Source organism: Vicugna pacos, chromosome 6 (genome assembly GCF_048564905.1).
Source record: "Vicugna pacos chromosome 6, VicPac4, whole genome shotgun sequence".
Classification (NCBI taxonomy): Eukaryota; Metazoa; Chordata; class Mammalia; order Artiodactyla; family Camelidae; genus Vicugna; species Vicugna pacos.
The window spans coordinates 63,556,533-63,578,131 of record NC_132992.1 but is presented as its reverse complement, the minus strand read 5'-3'; the positions used below and the strand labels follow the sequence as shown (position 1 = coordinate 63,578,131).

At 36.5% G+C, this 21,599-nt stretch overlaps 1 protein-coding gene across 5 annotated transcripts in view; it reads right to left on the bottom strand.

Moving 5' to 3' along the window:
• Window positions 1–21,599, bottom strand: part of ZBTB1 (zinc finger and BTB domain containing 1) — a 29,568-nt gene that overhangs the window by 6,997 nt on the left and 972 nt on the right. For 4 of the 5 annotated variants that reach the window (XR_012073677.1, XR_012073679.1, XR_012073678.1 and 1 more), the window contains exon 2: window positions 6,205–8,120. Coding sequence is in view for 2 of the 5 variants with exons in the window: in XM_072963206.1 (XP_072819307.1) it covers window positions 6,205–8,102 (1,898 nt within the window). In the remaining 3 variants the exon portion in view is untranslated. Of the gene's footprint in view, window positions 1–4,927; window positions 8,121–21,599 lie in introns of those variants that run through there. The other variant, XM_072963205.1, reaches the window with a different exon arrangement.

The window sequence follows — 21,599 nt, the reverse complement described above, 5'->3', positions numbered from 1 at the left end:
AGTATTTGAAAGAAACAATGACTTTCATAATCTGGATGTTTATATTTGTCATCTTAAAATGAGCTCTGCTGATTCTGATTGGAAAAGCATTTGGTTTAAGTAGAATAAAAACAAACAGTAACTTTAAAAATAAAGCTTAACTGGGACTTCATAGGCTGTCTCCCTAACTGTTCCTTTCCCAAATAGGTAAGTACATAGAGTTAGCAAATTTTCTAACATAAAATTATTAATATTCCTGACTCTGAAATGAAATCATGTCTTTTACATTTTTGTCGTCCTTTGGCCCTAGAGTTTCCTGTGATTTCTTACTTATTACAATGGTGATTTGTACACTGATACATTTAATTTGGAGCCAAGTACTGAATTATAATCTTCACACCATCTCTTTTGTCAACAAATGAGTAAGATAATGAGAAAAATTATAAGTGGCTTCCTGTCCAGTAGTGATCTGTCGTGGATTTTGATAAAAACTGTGAATGATTCTGTCACTACTAATGGATCTCTGTGATTTGGTTCTCCTAAACGTAACAAGGGAGCAACTTAAATGAAATTTTAACTTTTTAATACTAAAGTCAACTAAGCATGTGCATATAAACATCAAGTGGTATTAAGTTGGTTCAAAATTAGCATGAATTTACAAGCTGTTATTGTCATTTAGTTAATATTTGTATTTCCCAATACTCTGAGACCCAAACATTCTAAATCCTTGCACTTTTGCCTCTTGCCAGCATATAAATTTATAAATAGCTAAATTTCACCTGTCTTAGTATGAGACTGTACCTGTATGTTACCAAGGAATATGTCCATGAGTTTGATAAAAGGCAATGAAAATAGGCCACTTAAGACTATGTAGACATTATCCATGGAATCTTCAGCATCTTATCCTAGTCTTTAAAAAGTAACATTTGGCAGATGGTAGAGAGATCCTTAAAGTAGTAGACTTAACATAGTAATAGTAAAACCAATTGTATAAGTTTCAGAAATCAGGCAATAGAGGCATAAAATTATAATCAGATTAGATTGGCAGGAGCATTGTTTCACTTACACCATTCATTTCTTAAAAGTTTGCTGCTAGGTTAGGGTGGATATACAGCTGTTGTTTCTTGAAATTATCTTTCATTTCTTTTACGAGTAAGACTGTCTTTGTAAGTTTACACTAGAAATATATAGATATTTTTGGGAAATTGAATAATCAACTTTTGTTTTTAGACAATTTAGATTGATTTATAAACCTTAATCAACCACAATGTGGTAATTAGGGATTTTGTTTTGTTTCTTAATCAAAGAAATGAAAATTTTCTTATCCACATCATCTTTTAAAGCAAAAAGAGGAAACTGATTATTCTGGGGTCCTGATTTTTGGGGAGAAATATTTTCAAATGATTTGAGTTAGTCAACTCATCCGTCTCATAACCAATAAAAAAAAATGGTGACTGATGGGAGAGATTAAAACATAAAGGTAAGGAACAGAGAAGACAGAGGGGCAAAAAGTCACAGAGGTAGAAATATAGAAGTTGAACTCAAATTAATTTTTAATTGAGCACCTACTATGGCCCTGAAAAAAATGGCTGATATACCACTAAATGTTTTAAGTTTAAATAAAAGAAAATTAAAACATAAGTGTTTAGTATTTATTTCTAAAACATCATTCTGAATGACCCATTCAAATAAAAAGTTTTGTTTCTGACTGATAAATATGCACATTATTCAGTATGTTCATTAGGTACCCACTATAACCAGGTACCTTACGAGACATAGTAGATGATAGATGATGAACGAGGAGTACAGTCTCATAGGAGCTTTGTCACATTTGTTACTGAGCTGAACAGGCCCTTCTTTGTACTTCTTGATAGGCAGAGTATGTAGCTTAGTGGTTAAGTACAGGAATGTAGAAATCAGATAGGTCTAGTTTCAAATTCCAGCTCTACTATTTAGTTTCTATGTGATCTTAGGAAAAAGACTAAGTCTCTCTGAACCTTGGTCCCACATCTGGAAAATTAGAATACTTACCTCATAAGGCTATAAGGATTAATTAAAATTACATCTGTAAAGCATTTAGCAGAGTACAAGGAGTGCTAACTAAATGGATGCTGGGATTACTGAGACCCCTGGGATGGGTGGATCATGGGTTTCCAAATCTGGGCCACAGTTTCAAGTTCTTAACATCAAATCTAACACTACTTGCTTCAGTTCTCTGGCATTCATCCTGTCACCCCCAGTTTATTGCACCTCAGGTATCAGGAGAGGGGAGACATTCCACAAGGATATGTTCCCACAGAGCCTTTTGGTACCCTAGAATCCTAGGGTGCCTTCAGAGCACAGGCTTGTATCACTCACATTTGTCACAAAAGAGGTGGAGGTGGTGAAGGAAGATGAAGAGCTGATCAAAGTAGATTAATAGCAAAAAAAAAAATTGTAACTCATGAAACCCATTTAGAATTAAGAAATGTACCAAGTTGCTTTATTCTCAACTATGTATACATATACATTCAAGTTTTTCTCTTCTGGTTGGTACTAATTTAGCATTTTGTTAATAACAATGACAAGTTTTAGGTTTAACTGTTACACCGGTTCTTTGGGGAATTTTCCAGAGATCTATTAAATAAATCAGTTCCTTAATTACTGATAAAGGAACAAATATTATTTTATCAGGGAGAAAGTTGCCAACCATCACCAGCTTCTCTTCCCACATTTTTAAAATATAAACATTGGTATATTATCTCAAGTATTTATGCATACCCTTGGCATGTTCCTAACAGTTGTTTCACTAGGTACTCTATAGCTCTGAGTGAATTGGTTTAATCAAATCATTTTAACCTATCAAATTTACTTCCATTTCTACTCATCTCACCTAGAAAATTTCAAATGTTTATTTTTTAATTCAACTTTTGTGTCATGTTCATACTTTTGTTCTCAACTACAGTACTTAAATATGATTTTTAGTCAGGCATATTTCTTTAATTGATGCAAACTCTCCTTATTTTAATTCTTTAATTTTTATAACTAGCTCCTGGAATCCTTATGTTCCTTTTCTAATTTTTGTTCATACTCAAACTTCATACATTAAACTTTAGCCATGTACGATTTTACTCACATGAGTCATTTCTCTGAATATTTTTACTCTAAAAATTCAGGGGCGATTAAAATAAATTTCTGAGGCTTAATCCACTGCTGCCTTGGTTGTGCTTTATTAATCCCTGAGATTCTTAGACCTGTTTACTAAAGAATTATAAACATCTGAGTTGCATGGTAATTGGTGGCAAGCTTGTTAAGCACTGACTCCATTCCTCCAGGATTTCTTGCTGGAGAACAAAAGGCCCTTTAAGCAAGACTATGTTTGTGAGACAGAAAGAGAAACAAGATTTCACATATATAGATTCTCCCTGAATTTTCAGATTTGGAGCCTAATCATGTAAATTATAAAGGCAGGAGAAGGAGGCAGCTTCCACAGCCTGGCTTCACCGCCTTCACAGCACGGGATGGCAAGAGGCAATACTAAGTAGGTACAGCTCTGTAGCTTCATCCACCCCAGGAGAGAAGAGAAAGAAGTGGGAGGAAACTGGGCCGGAGAGAGGTGCTGGATACCTTTCATTCCCCCTAGTTTTAAAAGGCAGGTAGCCTTTAAAGGAACTCTGCCTTAATAAGGAAAATTGTACATTATACTCACAGAAGCTTGTGCAGCCAGAGCTAGTTGCAAAACAAAATGTGTGTCCTGTGTATCATGCAACTGGCAGAAAACAACAGTGTGACGTGTGGCTTTGTGAACTTACAAACATCTATTATGAAAATCAGAGATTATGTTTAATATTTATATATTTGCTTGCTAATTGTTGGATGTTAGTTTGTGTCTAAACTAAACCCCCTTTCCTTATGGAATAGGAAATAGTGGTAGTGTTTAGAAAGACACCTGTTCTTTAGTGGTGGGAAAGCCAGTCCAATAGAGATTTTAATGAGGGGGTCATGGAAAAAAGTGGTCCCCAAAAAAATGATGTCTACTAAGACTATATAAATAGCTTGGAAATTTGATTTGAGTTGATCTTCTCTCTTTACACTAGTCTGACGGTCTCTGGGTTTGTTACAGAACTTTTGTTCGATTCCTATCAGTAATGTATATACCATATTTCATTTTAAATTGCTTTTCAGATTTAATTACTTGATAAACTATTGTATCCAAGACTAAGATGAATCACTTTTCTTGGTTTTTCTGCTTTATGATTTTTTTTAAATTCCTGATTTCTCATTCATCTTTTCATGTGTTTTCCCCACCTGTTCTTCCCATTATTTTGTTCTAATTCTGCATGGCTCTGGACTATTTCAATTCTTACTTAACATCTCAACATATTCTCACAAATCTATGAGCTCACACTGTGCTCTAATATAATACTTCTCTTTCAACTAATTCTGTGCTAGTCAGTATGTCTCTCAGTTCTCTTGGCAACTTGTTCTTTTATGCAAATTGTATACAAAAATATGACTTGCATATCTTAAAAATGTGATGTAAACAAAAAGAACAATACTGTTAAATTACTGTTCTTAATCACAAAATTATACTTTTAAATATAGGAGTTATTTAAAATCCCTTTCATTATGAGACAGGTATTACAATACAAGTAATTCACATTGAAAGGCATTCTATCCAGTAGATGTGTTGATTGGTGGGCCAGTTTTGCCAGTGTTTTAATTCACATGTAATTCATGTAGACTCTGTGTCAGCAACAACTAACAGTAATACTACTTTTTAAAATGATAAACTAGTTTCATTTATATGTTCTGTGATTATCTTATAGTTCTCAAATTTTATAGTCTTTTACAGAAAAAAAATGCATGGTGATAAATTGCAGTTTGCTATAACACATTTTCTCCAAATCTTAGATAGTATAAAACACAAGACATTTTTCTGCACACTCTACTTTTATAAAAAACCAGATTTGTAATTGATTTCTTTATTTTATTAGATTTATCAATATACATGGCAGCTTTCTCAAATCTCAAAGTAAGTTCCAAAAGTATGTCATTTTAAAGGTGAAAAATCATTTTCCTTTAGATGTCATATTCCTAGAGAACTATTAAAGTCTATTTATAAACAAAAATAATTGATAAACTAACACACTTTAGAAATCAAATATTTTAAATTATTTTAAATGAATACAAGATATGCCTTTTTAATTAACTATCATAGTTAAATTTAATATCACAAAACAAAATGACTTGTCCCCACTAATTTCTCAAGTGGGGTAAAGTCATTGGGTTTTTACACTTAATATAAGTTTTAAATGTGCATATTAAATGATAATATTTTATCAATTATACGAAATATTCATTTATAGGAATTTCCTTAAGTCCATCAATCTTTTTAGGCCAAGTTAGAGCCCATGTCAATCTTCGAGGTTAGATTCAGTGCACCTAACCTGCCTAATAAATTTGTCAATTTAAGAATATGAATTTTCATTGATAAGAAGGGGAAATAAACAGTGACTAAATCACTGTTCAAGTTACAAAAAAAAAAGCTAAAGTGAATGAGATAGTTTCAAATAATCACTTTAAAAAATTTTTTAAATTTAAACAGGAATGGCCAATGATGTCAGGTTTAAAGTTTCATATGGTAACCTTAAAAAAAAACACATAAAAATAGTGAAGTCATCATCTTATTGATAAAAATACCTAAACTTTAATAGTCATTGAAGGGGTAACAACCACTTGTAGTCTACATTTAAAAGTAATTTTAATCATAGCTAAAACAAACTAAAAACAAAGAATTCTATTAAGAAATAACAAAAATGATAAACATTTAATAACACCTAAAATGTAGTTACTTAAGATCCTAAACAAAAATATTAAACATAAGAGGGCTCTGAAATTTTTTTCCAACAATCAAACTTATAAAATCATTTTCTAAATAGCTGATATCCTTTGCTTTGGTGTTTTGTCTGCTAACTAAACGTTATACAGTAGAAAATCACTTATGTTCTTTTCAAATGCTTGGCATTATAATGTGATCTCATATCTTTCCTCAAATTAAATTTTGCTCCACATATTCCACATGTATACAGATGAACATCCATGTGCTGTTCCAACTGTTCATTATTTGGGAATATCTGAAAGCAGACCTGGCATATAGTCTCACCAGCAGATAAGTGAGAAATCATATGCCGTACATGGTCATGTTTTCTGAAGTTGCCTTGATCACAAATGGAACAGACATACCTGGCCATGCCTTTGTGCATATCATTGTGCAGGCGCAACTGACGTTCTCTTAAAAACTGCTTTCCACATGTCTGACAAACAAACTGTTTTTCCTTAGTATGAACAGTATAGTGTTCTCTTAAGTGACAGCGCTGATAAAATCCTTTTCCACACAGATTACAAAAATGCTTTCGTCTGTGATCTCTTTCGTTCTCTTCCATGATGGCACTCTTAAACATGTCTTGGTCTAGGCAGCTAGACATATGTTCAACTACTAGATTTTCAGTTTCAAAACGCTGGCCACAGTTAGGACATCGAAAAGGACAGGCAGAATGTTTAAATAACTGCTTTTTTTGGATACTGTTTATCTGGAAATGATTGTCCCGAAAATCATCCAACATTTCAACAAACATATCCCTTATTTCAGACTGCTCATCAGGATTCTCTTCCATGTCCATTTTCTCCTCGGTGTTTCCTAACCCGTTCATCGTCAGATCTTGGGGTTCTCCACACCTCTGGGCATGTTCCTGAAGCTGTCTACCCTTCACAAGTATTTGTCCGCATTTACCACATGCGCAGATATTCTCGATGTGTTTGGCTAAGTAGTGAGACGACAGGTCCTCCTCGGTGATCGTGAGCCCACAGAGCTCACAAGATGCGTTTTCAGTATCCTCTTGTACTGGACTGCTGTTGTTTGGGGGCCTTAGATTTTCCAAACCACTTCTTTCATCCGCGTTTATTGACATTCGAGGTTTCAGACTTTTCCTCCCACTTTTTTTAACACTGACATCTTCTTCCACGTAGTATCTATAAAATGGCTCTTCAGGTTCGTCTTCTAATTCGTCATTGTCAGTGGACTCGTTACAGTCTTTATCAGTAACTTTAATAATGTTAAAGTCTTTCAGTTCATCTGTAGGAATATCTTCTGGTTCCATCTTGATAATGATTCTTTTCCTCTCAGCAGCTCTGCTTTTTTCTTCACTGGCTAGTTCAGACTCCACTGTGCTACTTTTTCTGCTGCCGGTGGTTGAGGCTGAATCATCAGCAGCCTGGCTTGTGTCTCCTCTGTATTTGTCTGTCTGTGCAGAAAATGTTTTAGAAGAATCCTTTTCACCAAATTCAGCTTTGATATTACTGTCTTTCCCATCTCTAATATCCACTATTCTGTGATAGGATCTTGTGTTTTGGTACGAATGTCTGTTAGTACAGGTTAGCACATGCTCATCTAATAATTTTTCACAGCTAAAGCCAAATCCACAACTATCACAGGTAAAACTCCGTCCAAAGCGTCGTGACACACGTTCTTTTGGAGTAGATAATTTGGACACAGAACTCTTCTTACATACATCAAATAGTGGTTCAGGAAAAGTACCTAATTGCAAAGACTCTTCATCAGGCTCTCTATTATGGGGTGTATTTACTGTTGAACTTGGCTCTGCACACCACCTATTGGCTTCACTGCCATTTCTAGCTACGGTGTCTTCATACATTCTTACCCCAAATATCATTTTGCTGTTCTGTTTGCTAGAAGCAGAAGATGAACATTTTGAACTGGAACAATCTGCATCCTGTATGTCTTCTAAGCAGTCAGGAACATTGTACAGCTGTAGGTAGTTCATTGCCACTTTAAACTGCTCAAAACTGGAAGGAGCTGTCATAATTTTTCCTAAATACATAAACTGCAAAATGAGATCAAAGCACTCGGCACTAATTTTCATGTTGCTGAGATTCAGTTGTGCAGTACTGTGCTGATGGTTCATGAAAAACATTCTAAAATAGGAGCTACAGGCAGCCAGAACTGCTTTGTGTGCTTGAAAGTAAATGTCATCAATCGCAATACAACAGTCACAGAGAAAACCCCATTCCCTTTGGTTGTTTAGCTGCTGAAGGACGTAGCTGCTGTGGCTGGGCTTTGCCATCTTCTATTAATTAGGGACCTATATGAAACAAAAATATTAAAGTCAGACAAACTATCAGAAAAACACTTGAGAAAAAGAATAATTTTGGCCATGACTTGTGAATTGTGTGACTTTGCTATCAAGGTACGAATAGCTTTCCATTCTAATGTAGCATAATGCAATAATATATACCTGAATCATTTTTAAAATTTGTTAAGTGAAGATACCCAGCCATTTATTCAAGCTTCTGATTTTTATTTTAAGAAATATAAGCATAGATGTCAAAAGCAAAAACTATCATTTTGGTTTCATTACAACTCTAGTGGGAAAAAGTATACTAAATTTGAATGGAAAAAAGACACTAGTTAAAAGTACTTGAAGGATACAAACAATGAAAGTAAATAAAATAGCAATTTAAATTGACAGTAATTAGATTGCAGAGTATTAAAAACTTCTTAGGTGATTGACATAAAGGAATAATTTATTGCACATCCTTAAGTATGATGTGGGTATTTTGGTTGTGTCAAAAGAATCCTTATGTTTTAGATATACATACTGATCATTTATTGATAAAATGATGTATCTAAGATATGCCTGAAAATAATCCAGGGGGGTGGGTGTGGGGGCTATAGAGGATAAAAGACTGCCATGTGTTAGTAACTGTTGAAGCTGGGAGGTAGATATAATTCTATGCTTGTATGTTTGAAATTTTTCCTTAGAAAAATTCTGTTTACAAAAGCTTATTAGATTACATGGAAATGGCACCAAACAAACAGATTTGATCAATGCTCATCTCTCTTCTTAGAGAAGCAGTAATTCTGTAGAGTCAGAGTATTTGTCTGATAGGGGTTGGCAAGCACATCAGGGTATAAAGAAGCAGTGGATCTACTTGGGAAGGAGCTACCTATCCTTAGTTGTAGATTTTTCTTCATTTTTTAATCATTATAAAAAAAAAGTATACAAAAGTAACACATGCTCATTGCAAAAAACTGAAACATAAAAGTACACACAATAAAAACACACTTTATATCACAAACCTCTTCCCAGAGGTAACCTCTCCAATTATATGTCTTCGGATCTGTTTACATGTATACACACAGAGTCAACAGCTACTGAGTACCTACTATGTGCCAGGCACACAGTTTTGTTTTTGTTGTTATTGTTGTTGTTGTTGTTGTTTTACCTAAATGGTATCATGCTGTATATACATTTCTGCAACTAGTTTTCTTCATTTATCAACATATGGTAGGCACTATAAATATTTTTGAAGTAGGGAGTTGACATCAAATGAAGAAAACGAAGACAAACATTTTAAAAGGATTATAAACCCTATTATATTATAAAGCTAAAATAAGATTCAATTTTAGCCTCAGTTTTTAATCTGTATACATAAAACTTCAGACTCTATCTTCTACTTAAAAACAAGTTCCTACGCAATATGACTGAGCATAAAAAGAACATTTAACAAGCTGTTCAGGGAAATAAAATGTTCATTCTTCAGTCCCCAAACCCTTCAATTCCTGCAGTAGTAATTAAGAGATTACCTAAATTTAGTTACTTCCACTTGCTTTTTATCTGTTTGTCACAGATCACATGTGATCTCATACCCCTATTCCCCACTACCTAAAGATCACCCTGCCTCCTTCCTGCCTGAAGACACAGAGCTACATAGTCGGGATGTGCACCTGGTGAAATGAAGGTGGCTTATAATGAGATCTCCTGCCTTCTTAAAATTGCAACCAGTAGGCCTTTTCTGTAAGCTAGATCAAGTATTTCAAATAGGCACAGTATTTCAACCTTGTGTAACTCCAATATCTGTACTAAAATTAAGGAGTCATGTTCAGTATGTACCTAAATACAAAAAGCAATGTATGGACAAAGATATTTATCAATGTGTTACTTATAACCTGAAATGCCTGGTAATAAGGGAGTCATGAATAAACCAAGGTAAATCCCCTCCCTAAAATTCACTGTCATGTAGCCATTATGAAAATTATTATTTATGAATGAAGACCATAGAAGAAAATGAGAAAAGATTTCAGGATGGAAAGTCAACTAAATAAACACAGGCTATGAAATTATATAACAATTACAATTACATAAAACAAATCCAAATAACAACTAAACCTTATTCAAAGGGTAAAAAAGGAAAAAAAGAAAAAACCCCACAAAAATATAGACCTCAAGCCCCGTTTATGTACGATGAGATTTCTCAGTCTATAGGTATTCTGCAGAATTCAGAGAAAACTTTAATGAATAAAGAGTGGAGGGATAGATATTATTGCAAATTTTTTCTAGTAATAAGAGTTGTTCAAAAATGAAACAAACTCATCCAAAGGATGAGTGCCCTGTGTAGTACAGAGATGTTGATGACAGTACTGTCCAGAGAAAAGAGCACGGGCCTTTCTTCCAAGGGCTTTGGATCAGAAGGCCCGAGTTCCAATCTAGGTTTGCCACCCTGGATAACTTGTTTGTTCTCACTGACCCCAAGTTTCCTGAATGGTCAAAGTGGGATAATAATATCTCAAATAATGTATCAAACATTAGGATTCGTAGGAGCAATGTGTAAAATGTCTAGTGCTTAACTTGTGATAATTAATGGAAGTAACAGTGGTGGTAGTTGTGGCAGTGGTGACACTTACTTAAGCATAAGAGGTAAGTTTGACCAGATAATCTTAAAGTTTCCTTCCAAATAACAGTCCAGCAGGATGAAAGCCAGCTTTTCATCTGTTTATCTCTTAAAACTTTGAAGCTGTAAATATCCCATGCTTGAAATGATTACATAAAGAATCTAAACGTTCCAAGGACCCTTCTAATCTAAAGGAAAAGCAGTTTTATGGTCAGCAACCAAAATTAATCCAGCTACACAGAAGATCAATGACAGTCATCATTCAATTAAATTAGTGAACATACATTCTGTGCTAACATAAACAAAACACTACAAATAAGAGCATCAACAGCATCTTAACATACGTTAATTCAACAAACATTTGTTGAGTACTGTGGTGTACCAGGCACTGAATAAAATACTGAGAATCAACAATAGCATAGGTACTCTGTAATCTGAAGGATACATAGTTGCAGGGAATTTTCACCTGTTCCAGATTAGTGACTTCATTCAATATGTACTCCGCAAAGTGCCTACTCTGTGCACAAAGGCACTGTGCTGGGTGGAGAAAACAGGGCTCTGGGTCAGACAGACTTGAGTATGAATCCCACCACCTCCATATCTGTGTGTATGTTTCTTTCCCTCATACAGCTCAAGCTGAACAAGTATCTGTCTAAAATCAGTGCTAACACTTTAGCTCCTAGACTGACCTAAAACTGCAGTTTCATCAATGTTATTACGCAAATATGCATGTTCTGAGTAAAGATGATTTTAGGGAGAGTAACTTTTTTTTTAGTTGAGTTATAGTCAGTTTACAACGTTGTGTCAATTTCTGGTATACAGCACAATTCTTCAGTCATACATGAATATACATATATTCATTTTCATATTCTTTTTCACCGTGAGCTACTACAAGATATTGAATATATTTCCCTGTACTATACAGTATAAACTTATCTATTTTATATATACCAGTCAGTATCTGCAAATCTCAAGCTCCCAGTTTATCCCTTCCTATCCCAATTCTTTTATTTAAAATTGTTTATCTTTCAACTGTTTTTGCTGTTCTAACTACTTCTGTGATTGCTTTTGCTTGTGTTACTAGCTGCATCACTGGTAGAACAAGTTTGTACAGCTAAAACTCAGGGCTGGGGTCCAGAGTGGAAACTTCAAATGGGATCAAAGTCAAGGGTTCCCCTAAGGCTAGAAGGACACCTAGTGTGGAAGCAGTTCTCCAGAGGAACAAAGAGTTAGGGGATACAGAAAAATTTACACTGGATTTTTAACACTTTAGTTTGAAAAAGCTTAACCAGCTCATCTCAAATTCAAAAACAGCTACCAAGCCCATTAAGAATATTAAGGAATTTCAATATTTGTAGGCTTTTAGAGCTTAGAGATCTAATCTAGTCCAACCTTCTTATTTCATAGAAGAAAGACAAAGATGTAGTGCTGTTAAACAATGTTATCAAAGATACAGTTAACTGTGGTGAAGTAGGTACTGGGACTCCTGACCATCCAGATGGGTACTAAGCACTGAACAGTGGTTACTACACACTTCTTGGTACTATGCAGTGTGCCCTTCTGCAAAGAACAAGGACGGGGCATGTGTCCTTAACATAGGGTTTATTAAGGCTCTAGCACAATTAATTAACCCATCTGAACACTATCTGTAAAATGGTTGTATCTGCATGTGTGTAGCTAGTCTTATTCAGTAGATGTGTTCCCTATGTTATACTCTGTGAGCTGTTTCAGTAAATTTTTCACTGACATAGTGAGATTTTAGAAATACTTTTCCTTCATTGCTAAATCTCTTAAATTGGAAAAAAGTTTTGCTGGAAGTTTCCTTTGCCCTAGCCTTAGTCAAATGATAAATTAAGGGTCTATAAATAAACATATAAAGTGAATGAAAAAGTAAAGGAATTCTGGAGTGACTTCTTTAGGGCAACCCATCACCCTCTAATTGCGTCATAGACTTGCATTACCTAGGACAGCCCCTGAAGACCTCGGTGAGTCTGCAGCAGAGCCTAGCATCGCATGCAATTCAGCGCCTCAGTCTCTGAACTGCGAACACTTACCTCTGGGTATCAAAGGAAATTTAAGTATATATATTCATTTCCTCATACCTATTTCTTATGTGACTGAATGTAAGTATATGGATTTAATTTGAGGGCTATAGACCAACTTCTTAAGAAGCCTGAAATATAGTGAAAGGATTTTCTCATGTTTATAAATCAGAGTATCAGAGTGTACTAAACACCTATAATGTTCCTAACACGGCATAAAGCATTGAGGTAGAGGATGGAGAAGGGTGGTATACAGTAGAGCCAATTACATATGAGGGATTACATTTTAAACCAAGAAACAATTTGACAAAAATTAAGTACTAAATTATATTGAATAAAGTTCAATAAGTTTAGAAAAAGAAAAGCACGAATTGGACTAGAACAGTAGGCTTTAGGAAGGATTTGAGTGAAGTCTTGATGAATGAGTAGAATCGAGAAAAATAGAAAGCAAGGGGAAAGGCATTTCAGATACCCGTATTGGTGTGTGTGTAAATAACTGGAGAGAGGTACACAGCAACACAAACAAAAGCTTGGAAATGTAATGAGAGGGAAGGGAACTTTGTTTTATGGCCTTCCTATCAAAGTGCCAGTTTAGTCTAAGCAGAGGTGTGTGTGGCTTAAAACTAGAGCCTGGCACATCAGTAGTATATACGTATATATGTACACACGTGTATATATATATATATGCATGTAAATATGTATATCATTTTATCATTTAATACCCATAACAAACCCCATAAAGTATATACTGTTTTAAGACCCATTTCCAGATGCGAGAACGAAACATGATGTTATATAACCTTCCTAAGGCCACAGAGGACTTGGTGAGATTAGAACACAATACAACTCTTGAGCTTGAGATCATAGCCTGAACGACTTTGCCATCTATGAAAATAAGGTCACCTTGGCAAAATTCTTTCCTAGAATACCATTTTCCAGCGTATACAGTATCCCAATCTCTAAATTTAAGCTTAATAAAATTTTCTAGGTTTTCTCCTTGAGATTTCCAGGCAGAACTGGTTGTATAAGGCTCCCAAAGGTAAAAGGTCTTTACTTCAAGGCACTGAAATTGGACAGACATGATCAAGTTTAGAAAATTTTATTCACTTTTTAGAACAAGCACTCTGGCTGGTTATTAGACTATAAGTTCAGTACTTAGTACAGGAAGTTCTGAAATTGTAATTGGGTTATGTTCTAAAACTTTATTTTTAAGTTTTTTATTTGTAACTTGAAACATGTATTCCCATAGAAACAAAGCTATAAATGGTGGCTCCATTCCATGCTCACACCCTAAAATATTTAAAAGCCCTAAAGTAGCTGTGTGTTCATTTGTCCCAACACTGCTGCAGTAGTACCTGCATTTTTAGCACTAACAGCGGTACTGTGCAGCAATGCCTACTACACCCAACTCCCTGGGACAGCAAGAGGCTTACCAGCCTTTGTGTTCCCTGTGCCTAGCACACTTCCCACATAGCTGGCACTTAATTCATGCTTGTTAAATGAAAGTATTAAATAAGAGCCCAGGAAGCAGACACTGATAAATTTGAATACCAGTCCTACCATTTACTTAGCTATGAATTTTCTTAACCTCTCTAACCCTGCTTTTCTCATCTACAAAGTAGAGATAATCATACTCCTCACAGAATTCTTCTATAAATTAGAGATGACAAATGTTTGTCTTTTCAATCTGCGCATAATATGATTTTTCTTAAATATTCATGTCATCATTGTGAATAAAGTTCATAGAATTTTATGAAATATTCAAGTTCAACCCACTGCTTTATAGATGAGAAAACAAACTGAGGCCCTGAGAGATTAAGCTATATACTCAAAGTCACGTCTAGTTTTAGTGGCTGACGGGACAGGACCTTGGTCTCCTCAATCCTGGCCTAGAGATCTTCCTGCTATTCTAAGAGCAGCCTCCAGGGACAGCAACACCTGGCTGGCTGCTTTCTCCTCTGCATCAATTATATTCTCCTGAAAAACAGGAGCTGTTCAAATTTGCTAGGGTTGTTTGCACCTACACAAAATGGCCTGAAACTGTTATGCTTTGGGAGACTGTAGTTTGTTGGTTGGTTAGTATTTTTCTGTCTCCTTACTTGTCAAGCCAACAGCTGTCACTTCTGAAAGGTGTGCTGATCTCCTGCTGCCCACCATTTCAATGTGTTATGGGTGATGAAATTAGATAAAAACTCACTGAAACTGAATCTACAAAAATAATTTCATTTTCTGTGAGGACCTAGGGAAGTGTTCTGTGAGTAAGATAAGGATTTTAATGCCTGCACTCCATTTAATCTATTTTTATTGCTGATGGGCAACAAATTGCCTTAGTCTTTGGCTTCAAGCCAGGGCACTGGATAGCTGAGGCTGTCAACCAATTTCTGAATAAATGAGTTTGTTACTTTAGTTAAGTGCTAGGTCTAGGAAATGAATTTAGCCACAAAGAAAGCAAAGGGCTTCTGAAATACTCCTCTTTCCCTCCAGGCGTGGAAGAGGAAACGCATTTAATTCAGGCAGTCTACAGTTTGATCTGTTCATCCTAAAGAAGCAATATGGCATCTTCTGACCACCAGAGGGCACTGAGTGAACAGCAGGCCTCTCAGCAAAAAGCAGCTTCACTAGGAAGTCCCTTTTTGCACATGGCATACATATTCTTAGGGTTCATTTTGTGGAACTTCTATCTATTCCAGAGTACTCACTCTGTGACTCTGGGACCCACCTAAAACTGTTTGGGGTCCCCGTCTCCACCATGCACCAATCACCCAGGCTACTTGGGAATCACCTGGGACTTCTTCCTCCTAATTAACTATTCAATCTTGCAATTTTCTCACTAAGTATTTCTCAAATCTGTCCATCCTTACCTTCCCTGTCCTTCTGAGGCAGGGACTCATTACTCCTGAATTATTACAACAGGCTTCTTAACTGGTCCCTCAAATCCATCCTTTACCCTCAGACGATTCATAAGGAATAAAAATCAGACCCCATCATCCTGCTTAAACCCTTCTATGGGTCCTTTCACATACCCTCAGGCTAACGTACAAACTCCTTAGCAAGGTATACAAAAGCCCTCCGTGCCCACCCATTTAGTCTCCTGTTTGGCTACGTCCTGCTTCAGGCTCCGTGTTCAAGCAGCATAAAATATCTTGTCACCCCCACTCCATATACTTCATGTATTTTTTATCTCCATTTTTACTCATTCTTACTGGTTCTTCTGTCTGAACCTCCCACATATCTTTTAAGAATCAGTTTATCACTTCCTCCAGAAAGCCTTTTGTAAGACTCCCTCTCCCACTGTTTTAGGTTTTGATATTACTCTGTGTATCATCTCCTTATTTTACACTTACTATGCTATTTTCAATCATCAGAACAGCAACATAAAGTAGATGTTAACTTACTAGGTCTGTGTGAACTTGAGCAGGTTGTTTAACCAATCTGTGCCTCAGTTCTCTCATCTAAGGATGGGGATGGTAAATCTTTCTGGCATTTAGAGTTACTGTAAGGTAGTGTTTGCCACAGAGCAGGTGCTAAATAACAATCAGCTACCACAATTATCTATGTGTCAGTCTCTGAACTAGACTATGAGCAACTTTAAAGCAAGGACTCTGGCCTGTTTGATTCTCTGCAACACAGCAGGTACTCAGTAAATGTTGCTAAGTGAGGCACCTCTATGGCTATGGGAGGGACTACTCAGCTTTCTTCTTTCAGCAGATCCACACATATTATTTAAATGTATTTTTTTCCGATTTTGTAGCTCCAAGTGTTAAATTTTTAATTCTAACCAAAATCCTGAAAACTTCACACTCTTACCTAATTAAGTCAGTAAAACCAGGGGGAGAGTAAAGCTCAGAGGTAGAGTGTGAGCTTAGCCCTGGGTTCAATCCCCAGGACAGCCACTGTAAATAAATAAATAAATAAATAAATAAATAAATAAATAAATAAATAAAAAACAATTACCTCCCCTCACAGACCACCTGCCAAAAAAAAAGTCAATAAAATCAATAAAAAAAGTATCATAAAAAGTATGTTCATAGTAAGAAACTTAACTCCATTTTTAAGCGTTAAATCTATTTAAGATTCCTCCTAATCCCAAAGCAACTATCACAGCAAAAGCTTTCTTTTCACACTTTCATACATGATATTCCCTTGTTAGAACCTCTTCAATGTCCAGATCACTCTCTTCAAGAAGTTTTCTGATTCCAGGGTAAGGCAGATGCCCCTCTTCTGTGCTTCCAAAACAGCCTATACCTACAACTACACAGTGACAAATAGTGTATCATCCAAGCTGGGATGCCCTATCCATCACCACACTCATGGCAGGGATTATAATTATGTGGTTCCCCTGCTTTGCTATAAACTCCCTGAGATCAGAGCATTGTCTTAGTCATTACTGTATCCCCTGAGCCTCTAAAAGTTGCCTGACATTTAGTTGATATTTGATCAGTTTTTGAATGAGTAAGTGTTGAAGCAAGCAAGTTTTATTTTGCTTATCAATTTTTTTGTGTTATTTCAATTATGGCAATTTTTATATAGAAGTCAAAATTTTACAAAGTGATTTTCCATACATTATACAACTGATTCTCCCAACAACCCTGAGGTAGGTATTTTTATTATTCTCATTTTGTGAATGAGGAAACAGGTTCAGTGGTTGATACTCAAGTGTTCATCTTATAAGACAGGACTCAAACTCTGACTCTTGATTCAGAGCCCTGACTTTCAGTTTCTATAAACCAGACCGTACTCTTTCTGGCAATGACTATTAAATGAAGTGTCCCTTTGGACCAAGCCTCCCAGAGTCACCCCATTCGCATACAGCCTCATACTGCAGGCAGAATGCCCTGCCCCTCCCCATCTCCTCTTCCATCTGCTGACTCCCACTGCCCATCAGAGCAAGCCCTCCCCTAATACTAAAGATTTAAAGTGAGGATGGAGCTCTTCAGTTATCTCTAAAAAGGATTATATGCATCTCACATGCAGACAACAAACAGAAAATACGATTGGCAGTTAAATTCTTTCTTTAGTTTTCCAATATTATTTTGAAAATCATTTTTTAAAGTCGATAACTTTTATTTATAACTAGCAATAAATCTCCAGAAAAGAATATGGAGAAAAATATTCCATTCACATCAGTGACAAAATTTTAAACTATTAGTGACTAAGTTTAATGAATGCCTCAGGACCTACATGCATAAAGTCTCATTGAGGGATATAATTAAGGATTTAGGAAAATGGAAAGATAAATGATGTTTTAAGGTGCAAAGACTTAACATCACAAAAATATGACTTCTCTCCAAATTAATATACAATTTAATTCAAATTAAAATCCTAACAGGCTTTTTACTTTAATTGGATAAAATTATCTTTAAGAATAAAAGGAAAATCAACTTCTGGCATGACAGGGTGTGAAGTATCAAGGGTCTGCTCCCCAGAAAAACTGATGAAAATTGTTTAAACATTTTAAGTCTCTGGAAACAGGCTTAAGGGCATATAGCAAGTAAAGAAAATCTACTCAAGAAAATCTACTCAAATTTGGTGAGAACTAAGAGATTCTGTGATATCTGAACCAAGAGTGCTCCCTCCCTTTCCTCTCCAAGGTCAGCAAACCCAATCTCTGCTCAGGCTGCTGCAGCCAAGAACCCAGAGCTCCCTCTCCCCTGAGCTTTCAGTCATAGGACTTTCTTCCCTAGAGGTGCAGGAATGGCAGCATTTCTCATCCTTTGCCCGGCTACCAGCAGCTGACTCTAAATTCTGGGAGAAAGTGGCCAAGAGGTGGGAGTTCTATTCTTCCATCCAGCCCCTACTGGTGGGGTGAATTATATGGTATATGAATTATATCTCAATAAGGATGTTTTTAAAAAAAAGAATAAGTGGAAGAATATATGCCCAAGAATAACAAAAGTATGAAAAGGGAGCACATGAATCCCCAGATATCAGAATTTAAATAAGGCCACTATAATCAAACCAACATGGTATAGGCATAGAGATAAACAGATCTGAATTGAGACACAGAAATAAATTCCTATTCATGTAAGTATGAAAATTGATTTTAAACTCAAAGCAGAGTAGTGTAAACAACACCCAAGTCGCCAACAATCTCAAATAAGCAATGTTATGATTTAACTTCTACATACTGTTTTGGGAATTTGTCTTTAGAACATCAACTACTTCACAGCTCACTCTTCTTGAATATACCAGGCTAAGGAAGAACTGATTCTGTACTTTGACTAAGACTTCTTAGAGTTACTATACAAATGACAATACATACCACCATATAAGTACACTTAGAAATCTATCCTAAATATATACCATCTCCTTCCAGGCCACATCTGAAAATTGCAAAGGCATTAATCCTCTTCTTTCCCCTAATTTCTTTTCCTTGATGTTTGGCATGTGCCTCTGGATACTGATCAAGGGGGAACCCCCTCATCCCATATCAGCACTGGGATATCCTGGCAGTGGTCTTAATGGCAAGTATACCCATTCCTTCCCAACTATAAATTATGAAACTCTTAACAAACTTGAGGGTTTTGTTTTAATGAGTTTGGCCAGTATAAATCAACCTATCAGAGGCTTGACACCAACATTAAAAGTGTGAGAACTAGCCCACCAAGCTACAGTAAGCACTTCATAAGGACAAACTTAAAATAGCAGCCCTGCTATATTTAAACTCTCATGTCTGTTACTTAATCATAGAATTTTAAATCAGTCCAAAGCAAAATATTCCTTTTTCCTTTACCTGGCCAATTCTCACCAACCTGAGTAGGGAACAGAGAACATAAGCCCATGAATCATCAGGGCCATCCCTAGCAGGGTGAGGCACACACAGCAGCACATTATGATCAAATGTTATCTTCTTTCCTTCTCAACAAGGAATTGACTATTAACAGTGATTACCTCTGGGGAGTGGGAGTCAAGAATGTCTTTCATTTTTGTATTTTATGTACTTCAGTACAGTGAATTTTTACAAAGAGCACAGATTTCATAAAAAAAAAGCATCTCCATTTTGAGAAAAAATAAATATGAATCATTTTTAGTTTGGTTCCCATTAGAGTATAAGAATAAATAAAATAATTTCAATATTTTATGGTAAGAGATATCAGCACAAGAACAAAGTATCAGGAGAAAAGGTCTTACATAGAGACCAAACTGACCTCTCAAGCAGATGTTTTTCAAATATACCTCGATTTTCGGGGGAGGACAACAGATTGTAGCTTAAAAATAAAACTCTATGGGAAAATTTCTGCATTTTTATCCCAAATGGTTTCCTCCCCTTTGGGCCAGAAGCTTAATAGCTAAGTCTAAGCACTTGCTTAGAGGAGGAGGAGAGGTCTTGTGAAAGCAGGCACTTTTCTCTTGCACTTTAGAATGGGAAACGGTGCTGCAAGGACCACAGAGATACCCTTAAAAAGCTACCTTCCCTAGAGCCGGGCAAAAGAGAATGAGGAAACAGCACAAAAATTCTGCAGTGTTATAGCGAAACACAAGGTCAAGAGCAAGTAGCTGGCTGGGACCGTGCTCTGCCCTGCTAAGGTCCTGGTTAAATATGGTTTCTCTTTCTCTACAATGATACCTCAGGGCTCCCCCTTTCTCCTAAATTAGGCCATACTGGGGTAGGGAGAGTAGAAAAGCTTCAGGTAAGACCGTTCAACCTGAGTTATTCTAAACCATGAAAATGTGGTCATAATGGAGAAGTTTGTTTTTAAAATGAATACAAGACGTTAATTGAAGGCTGTATTTGTAGAATGTTTTTATTAGTCTTTGGAAAAGCATTTCACCTCAACTATGTTTCAGTTTTCTCTGTTTAAGATGAGGAAGCCCTCATCTAGCTTCCAAAGCCATTCAGTTATTTACTGAGACTTTATTACATATCCAGCAAGTGATTCAGAAGGAAAAGTTTCAAGGTTCTGATGGCCAGCTTCAAACTTCATCTTTTTGTACCCCAATTCTCTTCATCCCATCCATTTGCAATGACAAAATTTAACAGAATCTAATTTCTCCGTTTCAAAGGAGAAGGTGGTGAGTGCTTTGGAGTTACGAGAACTGCAACCTTAACCAAATCTGGTCCAGAGAGGCTGATTCTAAGTCAAAGAGCCTGGGACCACTTCTTGGGCTCCACTGTCAAAGAGAAAACTGTTCCTGCCGTGATACATACTGCATGGAAATACACTTAGGCCAAGGGAGAATCTGCGCGTGACTACCACGTTAAAGCTCGATTTAGGATTATTATTACACGCAGACAAATGCCTTACTGTCCCCAGACAACATCAAGGACTTTCATCAACATCTCCTTGACGCTCCCAATTTGGAAAACGCCATGTCAACCTTTCAGATACCGTAGACGCATTGCTTAGGTAGCAAGGGAGCCTGGCAAAGTGGCTGAGCTCAGACCCAAGCCTACATATTTCAGTGGTAGCGACGCTCGATCTACGTCCAACATATTTACCGAACACTCACAGAACTTCTAATAAGCGCCCACCACTGGAAGCGAAAGCACTTTCTTCCCAGGAAACTGAAGATCTTTCCACTGAAAATTCCCAAACCCGAGACCTATCACTTTTTACTGAACAAAAAAGCGTGTGTGCCGGCAAGAGGGAATGGGAAAGAGCGTGGCAAGAATTTGCACGGCTCTGACGCCTCCTCCCTCGGAGCGCGCCCAAGTCTGCGGCCTCGGGCTCCGGGACACTTCCCCTCCCACCCGCCGAGGAGCCGCGGTTGTAAGTTGAGAGAAGCGGGCTGGGCACGTCAATCAACTGGGTCCTCCCGCCTCCCGTCTACACCTACCCTCCCCTCCCCCCTCAGAAAAATAAAGGCAGAGAAAGAAAGGGAAAAGAAGGTAACTAATTTGGGAAC